Source organism: Phoca vitulina, unplaced genomic scaffold (genome assembly GCF_004348235.1).
Source record: "Phoca vitulina isolate PV1807 unplaced genomic scaffold, GSC_HSeal_1.0 scaffold10, whole genome shotgun sequence".
NCBI lineage: Eukaryota > Metazoa > Chordata > Mammalia > Carnivora > Phocidae > Phoca > Phoca vitulina.
The window spans coordinates 30,364,792-30,379,120 of record NW_022589713.1 but is presented as its reverse complement, the minus strand read 5'-3'; the positions used below and the strand labels follow the sequence as shown (position 1 = coordinate 30,379,120).

Below are 14,329 nucleotides of genomic sequence, written 5' to 3'. Positions count from 1 at the left end.
TAAAATGGGGAAGATAAAGACATAAATACATAGTAACAGTATAGAGCTGTGCTGTTCAATATGGTATCCAGTAGCCACATGTGGTTTTTGAGCAACTGAAATGTGACTAGTCTAAACTGAAATGTACGAGTGTGTAAAATACATATCAGGAAAAAAAAAAAACAACTCAATAGTAACATTTTATCCTTATGACATGTTGAAATGACACTATTTTGGACATACTAGGTTAAATAAAAAATATCAAAATTAATTTCACCTGTTTCTTTTTACTTTTAAAATATGGCTACTAGAAAATTTAAAATTATATACATGGCTTGCATTTGAGACTCAAAGTATATTTCTATTGTGTAATGTTAGCATAGAGTGATGTATTTGTATCTTTAATACAGAAAAAGACAGGGCACCTCGGTGGCTCAGTCAGCTAAGTGTCCGACTCTTGATTTCAGCTCAGGTCATGATCTGAGGGTTGTGCAATCCAGCCCTATGATGGGCTACACACTGGGCATGGACTCTGCCTAAGATTCTCTCTCTCCCCCTCCCCTCATCCTCTCTCTCCCTCTTTCTCTTTAAGAAAAAAAAGATTACACATAAAGTCTTTAAGATAATTAAGAGGGGGAAGGAGGAGGGTATAGAAGGAAAAGAACATGTTTAAGCTAGGCTTTAAGAAGAGTTTGTCAAGGGGCGCCTGGTGGCTCAGCTGGTTGAGCATCTGCCTTTGGCTCAAGTCATGATCCCGGAGTCCTGGGATCGGGTCCCACATAGGGCTCCCTGCTCAGCAGGGAGTCAGCTTCTCCCTCTGCCCCTTACCCAGCTCATGCGCTCACGCTCATGCTCTCTCACACGCTCGCGCCCTCTCTCTCTCTCTCTTGTGCGCGTGCATGCATGCACACTTTCTCTTTCAAATAAATAAACAAAATTAAAAAAAAGAATCTGTCAAATGGAAAACAAGGTTAAGAAGACGGATTGGAAATCTAAATGTAAAGAAAAATAAACCTATACAAAAGTATTATAAAAAGATACAGGAAAGTGGGTTTATAACCTAAGGGTACAAAAAGTCTTCCTAAAAAAAATACAAAATGCAAAAACATAAAGAACTGATTATTAAGTAGATTATTTTAAATTTTAAAACTCCTTAAAGTTATTATAAGCAATTTAAGATACCATAAACAAAAGACAAATGACAAATTGAGAGGGCATAGTTGTAACACATATTACAAAGATTTAATAGCTTCTATGGGATCAGTACAAAAAAGAAAGACAGCCTAAAAGAAAAATTGTCAAAGGCCAGGAACAAGCAGTAAATATAACCAATAAAAATACATAAGATGCTTGACCTCAACAGTAATTAGAGCACTCCATCAAGAAATGCAACATTGCAGTCAACAGTACACAACCATCTTTAAGGTTGATGGCACCCAGCCAGTTTCAGTAAAGACAGGAAAACAGTACCCTCCAAAACCATGGGTGAAAGTGTAAATTGGTAAACCCATTGAGAAGGGCAATATGGAAATATTTTTTTTTAATTTAGACAGGCCATATTCAATCCTGCATCAATTTCACTTCTCACTGTCCAGAAAAACATTTCCAAAGAGAGCACTGTTTGTGACAGAAAAATAAGTGTAAATAAACATAAATGTCTTCAATAGGGAATGATTATATAAATTATGGTGCTTCCGTATTACGAGATACTATGGAAAAAGGGTAAAATAGCTCTATATCAGCACTAACAGAAATGTCTGCAATGATGGAAATGTTTTTTATCTATGCTATCCAATATGGTAGCCATTAGTCACGTGTGGCTATTGAGTACTTGTGTAAATAAGGAACTGAATTTTGAATTTTATTTAACTTTAACTGATCTATATACTCTGGTTTCTCTTCAGATCGTATAAATCTTTCGCCTTTTTAACTTTAACTGATCTAAATATAAATTTAAATAACCACATAAATGCACTGAAGCAGAGTCTGCTTCTCCCTCTCCCTCTGCCCCTCCTCCTCCCCCTTGCTCACGCTATCAGATAAATAAAATCTTAAAAAAAAAATTAAAAATACATGTTTATTATGATATATAAATATTAGTTATGTAACTTTAAATTTGCACAATTTCAAATCCAAATAGTTCTTAAAGGACAAGATAATTCTAAAACTGGGTGATGAGCTTTTCAAGTAAATTCTGAAATGTCATTCATCTTGTGTGTGCTTTGAGCAAGATAAATTCACATACAAACCTTATTTAAAGCATCACAGGAATTTATATGTAAGCCTGCTTCTCTAAAATGAGTGGATGCGAATTTTGAAGTATCATTTAGCCAAGATTTTTAACATATTAAATAAAAATCTAAAACCTCCACTTACGAACTTGAGGTTTTTTTCCAAATAGGTGCCACCAGCACTGGCTTTCATCAAACTTACCCATTCTATTCAGTTGTGAAAGACTAATCTTTCATTTTCTAGAACTACAGTTTCAAATCATTTACAAAAACGTGGCTTTTTTCTAGTTCTAGGATTCCTACTGAGTTTGTCATGTTTGGCCACCCTCCTGCAAGTCTTTAGAAAATTACATGGTTTGGGGAAAAAAATCAATTGCACGTCTGGGAAGTAGTAAGACAAAGCACCCAATTCATATTAAATACCTTTAGTTTTCCTCTGGTATCCCTAAAAGTGTCCAAGTCAACCTTAATCAACCTCTCCAAACAAGGGGCTTGGTGTAGCTTTCTCTGAAAACAGAAATTTTGCCACCTTTTTCTGAAATTATAAACCAAAGACATATGGGGGCCAGCTCCCTCTCCCTAGGAAAAGCCAAACAAATTTTCCTTCTAAGGAAGCTTCTAAATTCTGGATACTTGAACTACTTCTCACTTGGGCTAGGGAAAAATAAAATAGTGATAAGCACAGCAACAGCACCATCTAAAGACACACTGTCAGAATGTCGTGCAAAAGCGCCAGACATCCGTTTCAAGCAAACCTGGGCCCCCGCCTTACCCAGTCAGAATGACAGAGGTATGACTGATGGGTTCCGTCTATCCTTTGATGCTCCGTACTGAGTCAAAGACAAAAAGCCCCATTTTGTGCTTTGTGAAAAGAAATCACAGCAGCGCTAACAGGCGCAGTGGATCAAGTAAAGCTGTTAATGAAAACAAAAGTACCCACAGCACTGGCCGTCGCCCTCAAGCAGAGAAGGACTCCTTCCAGTGACTTCCTGTCGGCTTTTGTAAATGGCACCGGTTCTCTGCAGCTGGAGAAGGCGACCCTGTCCCTAGGCCTGCACTGCCCAATACGGGAGCGCTGGCCACGTGTGCCCAGTGAGCACCGGAAACGTGGCTAGTTCAAGCTGAGATGTGCTGAAGTGTAAAACACACCCTACATTCCAGAGACTGAAGACAAAACAGTATAAAATGTCTCATTAGTAATCCTCTGTGCCCTGACTGAGTACCTGCTGGTGCAGTGACACCTCTCTGGATACGGTGGGTAAGATAAAATATGTTTTCAAAATTAACTTTGCCCATTTCCTTTTTTTTTTTTAACGTAGCTCCTAGGAAAGTTAAAATTACACGCATGGCTCCCATTCGCACGTCGCATTATATTTCATTAGGTAACACTACCTTAGACTTTCCGGTCATTTTTCTCAGCAGCTACCTAATCCTGAGCTACTTATCTTTCCGCCGTTTGCCCTAGTTCTGCATGACACTATTTAGGCTTCCCAAAATACCAAATGAGTAATAGTTTAAAGACATTTTTCCTGGTTCTGTTTTCCTAAAAGCGGCAGCAGAGCAGAAAACACAAGAGACACTAGACCAGAGGTCTTTCTGCCGATGGAGAGTCTACACTTTATTCCAGTCCTACTGCAACACCAGCTGCAGCTTCAATGGAACAGCCTAGCTCCTGGGGACGAAGGGACCAGTGACAAGGACAACTGGGAAGGTCAAGTAGACACACAGACACACACACATACGAAAAAAAACCCACATTCCAAACCCTGCATGAATACTTCCAAAACTAAATCATAAATTTATTCAAATTTTTCATGACTTCCTTTATAGAATTTCTTTAGCCCTTGACCGCCTTTTAAGGACAAAGCCATAAGACATCTTTCTTAAATGTAAGCCACCTAAGTCATGTAACCCACATCTCACCGTATCCTTTCTGGTGGTTCAGTGTCACCGGCTGTGTGTGTGTATGCGTGTGCATGTTTAAATTCACAATGAACAGTGAAATTTATCTTCAAACCTCCCTTCACTTGTCATAGACTATCCTTCAGTTGCACTGGGGGCTGTGTGGTGTCCTTGTACCTTGCCCCAGGACCCAACAAAGCCCTGGTAGAACCTGACCTATTGGGATGTGGAACCGTTTGCTCTCTTCACACACATGCACAGACATTTTCAGCAAGAGGACTCTTCTCAGAAAGTCCTGAACTCCACTTCAAACTTTCTGTGGACGTGGCACAGAGAGATAGACCTGCCCAGGCTCCACAGCTTTAGTGAGAAGCACCACATTGTTTTTCTTCTAACACCTTGGGTTACCCTTACCTTGACTTGCTCATTTGAGGTTACAGCACAGAAAACAATCTCTGTGAATCCTTGGGATGGGAACATACGGAAACAGATACCACCAATAACACGGCCATCTTTAATTAGGGCAAGGGTTTTGTGTTTCCTGAAACAATAAGATTATGGCAAAGTTTTACCTATTTTGGTTATATAAAAATACTTTTGGGGAGGGAGGGTTCCTTATTAACCAAACAGGAAAGGAGGGGAGTGCTTTTCTTGAGTTTCTATGGAAGCCTCCTTTATCTAGACACTATCTCGGTAGAACATTCTTAATGTGGACTTTTTAGAGCAAGCTCACCTGCACAAGACTTCATTCATGGGGGCTTCCATCACAACAAAATGCCGGCCACCTTCGAAGGGTCTGAGGTTTATAGGTAAAGAACAGAGTATGTGTGGAGGTGCTGACTGGTACTGGAACAGTGGTACACTCAATGCCAAGGGACCCACAGTACAGGTTTGGAGGGAAAGCACTAAGTCATGGACAAATGTGGGACATGTTTCTGAAAGGTTTACTCTGACTCAAAAACATTACAGAAACATTATGGAAGAGAATACAAAATCCACACATACAATTTGCCAAACCCTGCGTTACAGAATCCTGTCAGAACTTCTGTCTCAGGCGTCACTCTGAATTGTCACATGCAGGGATCACATTCCACATAGGCTGCTAGGCTATATACGTTCAAGTACATTCAATTAGAGAACTTTAGGTTTTCTGGTGTTTGGGTTTTATTTAAAGCAACGGATTTTCAAATGTACCTGTCTGATATCCCAGTAATTTTCCCTAAGTTAAGACCCAGCAACAGTGGTACCTAGTTACGATGCCAAATTCAAGAATGTCTGACTATGAAAAAGTAGGACATCTTCTTGGTGCTTATATTTCTTCACTGCTATAATGAATGAACCATAGGACAATCACCAGCAACTTAAAATAGAGAGCTTCATTATTATTAACAAAGAAATGTATGAATTGTTGAAAAATTCATCTTACTGCTTTTAGTCATGGCAAGTATCCTGATGTAGCTCTGTATTCCCCAGCGTGACAAAAGGCAGCAGGATTCAGTAGCTGACTCTGGCTTACTTCCACTATCTGAGTGGTTCCTCTTTCATTTTAAAAAGGAAATAAGAAAGAAGAGCCCAGTACCACTTACGGGTCAAAGACAAGCCGTGTGATGTATTCTTTTGGCATCCGGGGCAGCTGGTGTGAGAACACGTTCTGGAGACCGACTAGCCACATTAGAATCTTCTTGTTGGGTTTCTGGTTTAGGGAATTGCCGACCACGTGAAATTCAATCACACCCCTGCGCTCTTCCAGCCTTGCTGCTTCGTCCCTGGCTGAATGTGCTGACAGTAAATTGGTCTGCAGGAGACAGGAAAAAATTACACAGAACTCTTCTCTTAAGACAATGGGGATGGGACATCTCCATGCTTCTCTTATTTGTTCTAATAAGATACACATTTGTGGATTTTCCGGGACCCAAACAACATAAACAAGTTACAAAAACAAAATGGAAAAGAGAGGTAAAGCATTTTGAGAGATTGGAGTATTGTATGTGTACATGGGTATTTGGCGTAGATTAGGAGCCATCAAACCTTCCTGTGAAGTGCCATATAGTAAATATAAGGTCTCCGTGGCAACTAGTCAACACTGTTGTAGTGTGAAAGCAGACACAGACATACATAAATGGATGGGGGGCGGTGCCTGAGAGGCTCAGTTGGTTAGGTGTCTAACTCTTGATTTTGGCTCAGGTCATGCTCTCAGGGCTCCACATGGGGCTCTGTGCTCGGTGGGGAGTCGGCTTGGGGATTCTCTCCCTCTGCCCCTCCCCCCCCGCTTATGCATCTTCTCTCTCATAAATAAATAGATAGATAGATAGATAGATACATAGATAGATACATAGATAGATAGATAGGTGTAGTAACGTTCCAATAAAACATTATTTAAAAGAGGGCGGGGGTAGAACGGACCAGATTTGGCCTGTGTGCTAACCCCCGGTTTGGAGGAATCCCATCTGGCTAAGCTTTACAGGAGCCTCGGAATGACCGATCCCCAAAATTCCCATCACAGTCCCAACAGTGACAGTCACGTTTATGGCATTAGCACCTCCTTCTGGAGGACAGTGTGTTGGGTATCTGTTCTGAGGGTATCTGCTAACCCACTCTCAACCGCAGCTGGCAGCACAGCCCTGTGCCAGCCCTTTATGCTCTCCGCCCTATTTAATCCACCCAGGGGTGTGCAGGTAAATGTCCAAGCCAACAGTTCCCCAGGGAAGAAAAGCCCCAAATGGTAGCACCTGCTCGTCCCACCAGTCTGCAGCTGGCTGCCCAGGTGACCAGGTGCGACTGCAGTGAATTTCAAGCTACCAACATATTTAACACCCAGCTTACAAAATTCTTGAAAATTTAACAACTGCCTTGTGCATGTTGTACACGCCAACTCCAATACACTATCAAATCCACCCAACAAATTTTGAAATGTGTGATAACATCCACCCTTCACAGCTGAAAAAAACTGAGCTAAACTAATCTGTGAAGTTACTAAATCCTTGAAAGACAAGTGCACAAAAGGTATAGTATTAGATACCAGGACTGGATATCTAACAGGAAATGGGAAGAGTAATCTTACAATGAGATTATTCCTCTTAAAACATTCCAGTTCTCTGAATTATCCCCAATACCATAAAATAAACATCTCAGGAAACATGACAAATTAAAAACTGATGTAGCAGAGCCACACCAAAAAAACTTTAAAACATACTTTCCAAAATAATCTCCAAGCCATTTCTTCATTTCCTGGAAGCTGTCAGAAATGTCTTTTTTTTTTTTTTTAAAGTAGGGTCCAAGCCCAGCGTGGAGCCCACCACAGGGCTTGAACCCACAACCCTGGAGCTTAACTGACTGAGCCACCCAGGTGCCCCAGAAACATCTTAAACTGCCTTGCCCCTGGATGTAATGCAATGAGATAACAGAACTTTTCCAAAACTGCTTTACTTGAATCCAATCACGAGTAAATAGACAAATCCAAAAGGGGGTTGTTATACAAAACTAGTGAGCAGGATTCTTCAACAACGGCACTGCCATTAAAAAAAAAAAAAAAAGGACTGGGGAACTGTTCTAGATTGAAGGAGACTAAAGAGATGATGAGAAAGAACCTAAATGCAATTCATGATCCCTGGCTGACCCTTCAACAACGGGAACAAATATTCTAAGGACATAATAGGTTATATGGGGAATTCAGATACGGGCTCTCTATACATTAGGCCAGGGGTCAGCAAACTTTCTTATAAAGGGGTCAGATACAAGTATTTTAGGCTTTGCAGGTCATAGATCACCTGTCTTAATTATTCAAATCTGCTCTTGTAGTGCAAGGCAGATAAAGACAATATGTTTCAATAATACTTTATTTACAAAAACAGCCAGTGGGCCAGATTTGGCTGTAGTTTGCCAATCCATATATTAGAAAATATAACCTAGCTAAATTTTCTGATAATGGTAACTACATTGTGGTAATGTAAAAGAGTAGTCTATATCTTAAGAAATACAGGTAAATATAGAGGTAAAATGTTGTGACATCTATATTGAATTCTGAAATGGTTCCAAATGGTTCATAGGAGAGAGAGACAGAGGTAATGCAAGTGTGACATGTTAACAATTGGTGAATCTAAATAAAGAAACTATGGATCTCAGGGGAACCTGGGTGGCTCAGTCAGTTAAGTGTCTGCCTTCGGCTCATATCATGATCCCCGGGTCCTGGGACCAAGCCCTGCATTGGGCTCCCAGCTCAGTGGGGAGCCTGCCTCTCCTTCTCCCTCTCCTCCCGACTTGTGATCTCTGTCGCTATCTCTATCTCTCTAATAAATACATAAAATCTTTAAAAAAAAAAAAAAAAAGAAACTATGGTTCTCTATCATGAAATGTTTCTAACATTTATGAGGATTTAAATATTTTAAGATAAAGAGCTGAGGGAGGTGGGAATGCTTTCAACTGTGTGAGGTTATTAGTATGTTTCCCTGTAATGTGATATTCATCAAGGGGAATCACATCTCCACCAGCTTGTCTTACCCTCCACACCCTGACCACCTGGTTAAATGCAAACCAGGATAGCATTAACATGCTATCTCTCAATGATACCACCCCCATTTCCAACAGCTGGAGTGGCCAGGAAAATGAAAGGGGTCTACCAGGTGGCTGGGCTGCTCTGGTTTACCCTGCTGACCTCTGGTCCAAGCATTGCTGCAGGGTCTGTGATGGTAGACATGACCTCGTCGATTAATTCCATTGGAATATCCCCCATAACTCGGGGTTTCTTGGCCTCCTCCAAGGCATGAGAGTCATTCATTTTCCTCTTTTCTCCTGTGATGATCAAAATAAAAGGGCAAACAATGGATGATCTTAAACACAAAGCAGGTAATACATGCCAACTAATCCAACTAATTTTCTGTGAACACTGATGGGCATGGAAGTCAACTCTCCATTTACCCATGGAAGGGGTGGCAATGGAAGACGGGAAAGAGAAGGGAGGAGGTCACAATAACTGCCAACCACAGATCCATTCTGAATATTTTCTATGATAATTTTTTAACTTGCTATATGAATTATGAAGGCATGTATTTGTTCATTTGCAAATGCAAGGGGTGATTTTAGTTATCATGGTTATTAATCTCTAAATTTAGTCCCTTTGCGGTCAAAGAACATGGTCCGTATGATAAAACATCAAAAATTTCTGAATCTTACCTTAGAATGTAAAATACTACCAATTATGTGTAAATGTGTTGTGTCTTCTTGAAAATAATGTGTATTTTCTGACTTTTAGGAGTAATGATCTCTGTATATCCATTAGATTAAGCTTACTGATTGTGTTTTCAGGGCTTCTATATCCTTAACGATAGCTTTGTCCACTTGAACTATGAATTACTCAGAAATGTTGCTTCAAGCCTTCAACTATTGGTTGATTAAGTTATTTCTCTTTGTGGTTCTGTCGAATCTCTTTCACGTATGTGTACGTGTGTGTATGTATAGATATATTATGTATATGTCCATATATATTTGAAATACACAAATGAAATGTTTCATTTTGCCAGTGAATTTAATTTTTTCATTATAAAATAACCCTCTTTTCCTCTCACAATGCTTTTTTGCCATAAAATGATACCTCAGAAAGTGAGCTGGGCCATTCTCAACATGTCACATGCTGGGAAAGGCCATGCAAAGACAAAACTTTCTCCCATTTTTCTCCTTAGATTACATGGTGGCTTTTTGTCCTTTCTACTATCATGCTTGGCTTTTCCTTTCTTTGTTTTTCCTTGTCATAATATGTATTTATTTTTATAATTAAAATTTATTAGATGTTCAAATCTAATTATTCCTTATGTCTGAATCCCACTAAGCACATTTCCATAGATCATTCTCACCATCTTTAGTTAAAGGAACAGAACAAGGTAAAGTATCTTGTCTACATGAGATGCTTCCATAAACATTATGTGCCACTTACTAAATGGCTTTTGTTGAGTTCTTGTTTTTATAACTTTTTTAGTTGTTATTAAAGGTGAGAATATTTTCAGTCATTTGACCAAGAAGCCTTCAAGGTCCACAATTCCCCAAGAGTAATGCTATGAACTACTTATTCTGTAGCTGAGGTTTATAACTAATATGCCCCAAACTTGATAAATTGCTAATAGTGTTATGATAAGAAAGTATCCGAGGCTACATCCAAGCTCACTGGCAAAGAGTTTTGGGACTGATCAGTGATGTCTCCCTTGGAAGTAACAGAGAGTAAATGGTGGCACATATACTAAATATGTGGTCCTACACTTAAAATTTTCTTCTTTCCCTCTTTTATGCCACTTCTTTAATGTCAAACTTTGGTCATATCCCAGATTTGTTTGATGTCAAGCCTGTGGACAGAAATGCAACCTTCAAAACATTCTATAACTGTGAAATGCCTGTAGGATTAAGACATGTTTTTTTGCCCGCATGACTGATTACATTAGTGGCCAAATTCTTTACCCTCCTGGTATCCACACTCTGCCATGTGACTTTGTGGTTCTTACAAAAGAAGTAGAGTACATTTCTCCACCCCTTGACTCTGAGTTTGACCATGTAATTGGCCTTAGATGACAAAATAAGGCAGGAGTGATGGTATACCAGTTCTGAGTCTAGGCTTCAAGAAACTGTATGTATTTCTACTTGTTCTCTGGCGCTTCTACCATCGTCAGAAGGACATATTCTGCCCCAAGAAAAAAGAAAAAAAGCCCAGTGATCCCAGGAGGAGGATGAGAAATATATGGAACAGAGATGCTCCAGCTTAAGTGTTCTAGCCAAGCCCAGGACAGAGCCCCCGGTCAACAGGTAGACTCATGAGCAAGCCTAGCAAAGACTGAATGAGGTTGGCTGAGATCAGCCACCTTCCAGGAAACACAGAATGAGTGAGCTATGATAATAAATGATTATGGTTTTAAGACTCTGCATTTTTGGTTGCTTTGTTACATAAGAATAACTAACCAATACAGCTCAAAGTGATTTCCAGCCATTAAAATCCTGGATGTGCACAAATTGTAGTAATTCTACCTCTGGCACTCCTCAGATAACAGAACTTCTACAGCAAATCATAGCCTTCTCTTATGCCCCCTTAAGAGCTTACCTGGGTTTGCCTCAAGCCCAGAAGAGCCTTTGCAGGAAGGACTGGTGCTCCCTCCATTAGGTTGCTCAAGGGAAGATGAGTTTGAATTATATGAAATGGTCCCAGCTACAGGAGGTGGACTGATAACTGGCCCCAAAAAGAAAAAAAGGTATTAGGTGACTCCTTCCTTAGGCAATAAGGAACCACGTGCACATGCAACCATCCCATTCCTGCCCAATACCACAACAAAGTCATCTTCAAAATAAAAGCCATGGAGGGGCACCTGGCTCAGAGGATGGAGCATGGGACTCTTGATCTTGGGGTTTTAAGTTCAAGCCCCACACTGGGTGTAGAGATTACTTAAAAATAAAATCTTTTAAAAATTAATTGATTAAAATAATAAAATAAAAGCCATAGGGCCAATGTGAGCATGATAATAAAGTAAGTAACAGATTATAGCCTATTGAATACAGTAAGGATATCTGAGTCCACATTGATAAAATAATAAATAAGTGGGCAGAAGGTGAAAGTCTTCCTTACAGGAGAATACCAATAAATAAAAAGGAAGGAATGATGGATGTTGGGGAGGGAAAAAAAAAAACAAAAACAAAACAAAACAACAACAAAAAATTTTGGCAGCCAGCATATAATAATTGATTCAGGGAAGAACTGTCTGTGCAGGCTAAACCTTGGGAGTATAATTTTGATGGAGACAGGATAATTTCAAAGTACCTCTCCACAAAAACACTTTTTTTATTGCAAAAGGAAAAATGGTAACACTACAGCAGAGAAATCATGTAAGCACTCCCGTCACCAAGTGATCAAGCTTATCCCGACAACAAGGAGAGAGGCCAACATCATGTGCCTCCTGATGGGGCACAAAAATTCTATAAACCACATGTTTGAGATAAGAGGCACAATGGAAAACAGTCTACAGATTAGATAATAATATTGCATCAAGCTTAAATTCCCTATTTTGATAACTGTACTGTTGTGAATTAAGAGAATGTCCTTATTCTTGGGAGATAACCACTGAGCTCAGTAAAGGGGCATGATGTTTGCAACTTTCCAATAGTTTAGGAAAAAAAAAGAGAGAGAGAGAGAGAGAGAGGAGGAGATAAAGCAAATATGGCCAAATGTTAACAAGTAGTGAATCTGGGCAAAGGCTATGCAGTATGCAAGATTTCTTTGTCCTATTCTTGTAACTTTTCTGTAAGTTTGAGAGTATCTACAAATCAAAAACTTTTCTGTTTTGTTTTGTTTTATAAAGCCATTGTAAGAATAGGATGTCGCTTCGCTGGTGTGCTGCTGATTTTAGCTAGTGGGGTGAGAGCAGATGAAGGACACAAGACGTCCTCAGTGGCACTGGTCACGTACAGGACAGAGGACGGCAGTGCAGCCAGATGCCCAGAGAGAATGTTCAACTAAGTTTCAACGCAGCCACAGTTCAGTCCCCAGAGGACGTTCCGAACGGCCAACAAAGTGATGGAGTGAGTTAATGGAGCAACAGAGAGACACCAATCCATAGCGCTCAGAATATCCTCAAGTGCCAGGCTACATGGCTTTGCTTCCAGGAAATGGGCCTTCTGAACCTCAAAGTACACTGGAGTGATTCCACACAAAGAGGAAGCTCCGGTGACTCTGAAGACATCTGAGTATCTTGCACAACTTGCGAGCCATCCTTATGAATGTCATGTATCACAGCTGCAGAGCTGTGCAGACATGCCAATTAAGTAGATGATTACACTCTTCTTTCCCCCCAGAGAAACACTGCAATTACAGGAGAACAGGAGAAGGCAGCCTGCTTCTGACAGCTTTGGGTAATACTAAAGAGGACAATACAGCTCAACCGGGTTACAACCTTAGTCACAGAAACAAATGTGGAATCCCGAGAGTCAGAGACGACGCCCACCTTCTCCATCCTGCCCTAAGGCACAGAATGCACTGGAAGCTGAACAGACTGGGAGGCATTTTGAGCAGGCAAGGGTCAAGGGAAGTTTTCACAAAGAGAGGAATCCTCTCGGGAAGGCCCTCCAGAAAAGAACGAAGTTGACCCTGTTGTCAACTCTGGTTGTCAGCTTTGGTGTCTCCCTGCCCGTAGGAGGAAGCTGTGTTCTTCACTCATTCCTCCCACAAGCATCTGCCTGCATGTCTGCAGCACACACCAAAGCAGTGGCGCGTGCTACTGGCCAGAGTCTGGCTCTTCCTACAGGGAAGCAGTTAGGGAATTCCACAGCTCTGATGTGGGCCAACTTGGTGCTCCTCTCTCAGTCTCTATTTCTCATCTACATAAAGGGGACAATAATACCAACTTGTCAGGGTTTGTGCTAAGGCTTTAATATGAAGCAGACTTCATAGGCAAGCGCTTAATGGAAGTATGTTATTATTATTATTGCGGCAAAACAGTCTCTCACCACCCTGGACTCACACTCAGAGGAGACAGAAGACTTAAAGAAAAACGGGGTTAGGATAGCATGAGTTAAGTGCTGTATGACACAGCACTTCTCAAATATTGCTGCACATCACAATCACCTGGGCAGCTTTTAAAAGTCTCAATGTCCAGGCAAGACCAATTACATCACTCTCTCGGGAAAAGCCTCAGAAATCATTATTATTTTAAACCACCATGGGTGACGCCACTGGGCAACCAAGTTAGAGAACCAAAGATAGATATAGTCAAGGTTCTGTGAAAGTCTGGAAGAAAAGAGATCCAGTCCTTGCTGGAAGGCATGGGAAGAATAAGGAAAGGGTTTGTGGGAGAGATGCCGTTTGAAAACCAGATGAGATAAAGACAAAGATAAAGTGAACAGCACGGGGACAGACAGAGCAATGCAGAGAATATGCCCAGCCACCACAGAGAATATGTCCTGTAAACACTAAAACTCAAGTCTCTAAAAACAAGAGTTCAAACAAAAAGGATCTGATCCAAACCAAACTACCTCATTCCCTAAGTACTCTGCTTTATAGGGATTTAATTATGTTTACATCCAAACTTGGGCTCTAGATGAAAAAAAAAATTTATTTATTTATTTATTTTTAATATTTTATTTATTTGACAGCGAGAGAGAGACAGCGAGAGAGGGAACACAAGCAGGGGGAGTGGGAGAGGGAGAAGCAAGCCTCCCGCTGAGCAGGGAGCTCGATGCGGGGCTCGATCCCAGGA

General features: G+C 40.6%; 1 protein-coding gene across 1 annotated transcript in view; it reads right to left on the bottom strand.

Annotated features, from left to right (window-relative positions):
* The window catches only part of KAT2B (lysine acetyltransferase 2B), a gene marked incomplete at its 5' end in the record, with an annotated part of 97,029 nt that overhangs the window by 18,310 nt on the left and 64,390 nt on the right, over positions 1 to 14,329 (bottom strand). The window contains 4 exons of the mRNA XM_032409174.1: positions 4,527 to 4,653; positions 5,699 to 5,907; positions 8,764 to 8,900; positions 11,188 to 11,313. Coding sequence (XP_032265065.1) covers positions 4,527 to 4,653; positions 5,699 to 5,907; positions 8,764 to 8,900; positions 11,188 to 11,313 — 599 coding nt within the window. The remainder of the gene's footprint in view (positions 1 to 4,526; positions 4,654 to 5,698; positions 5,908 to 8,763; positions 8,901 to 11,187; positions 11,314 to 14,329) is intronic.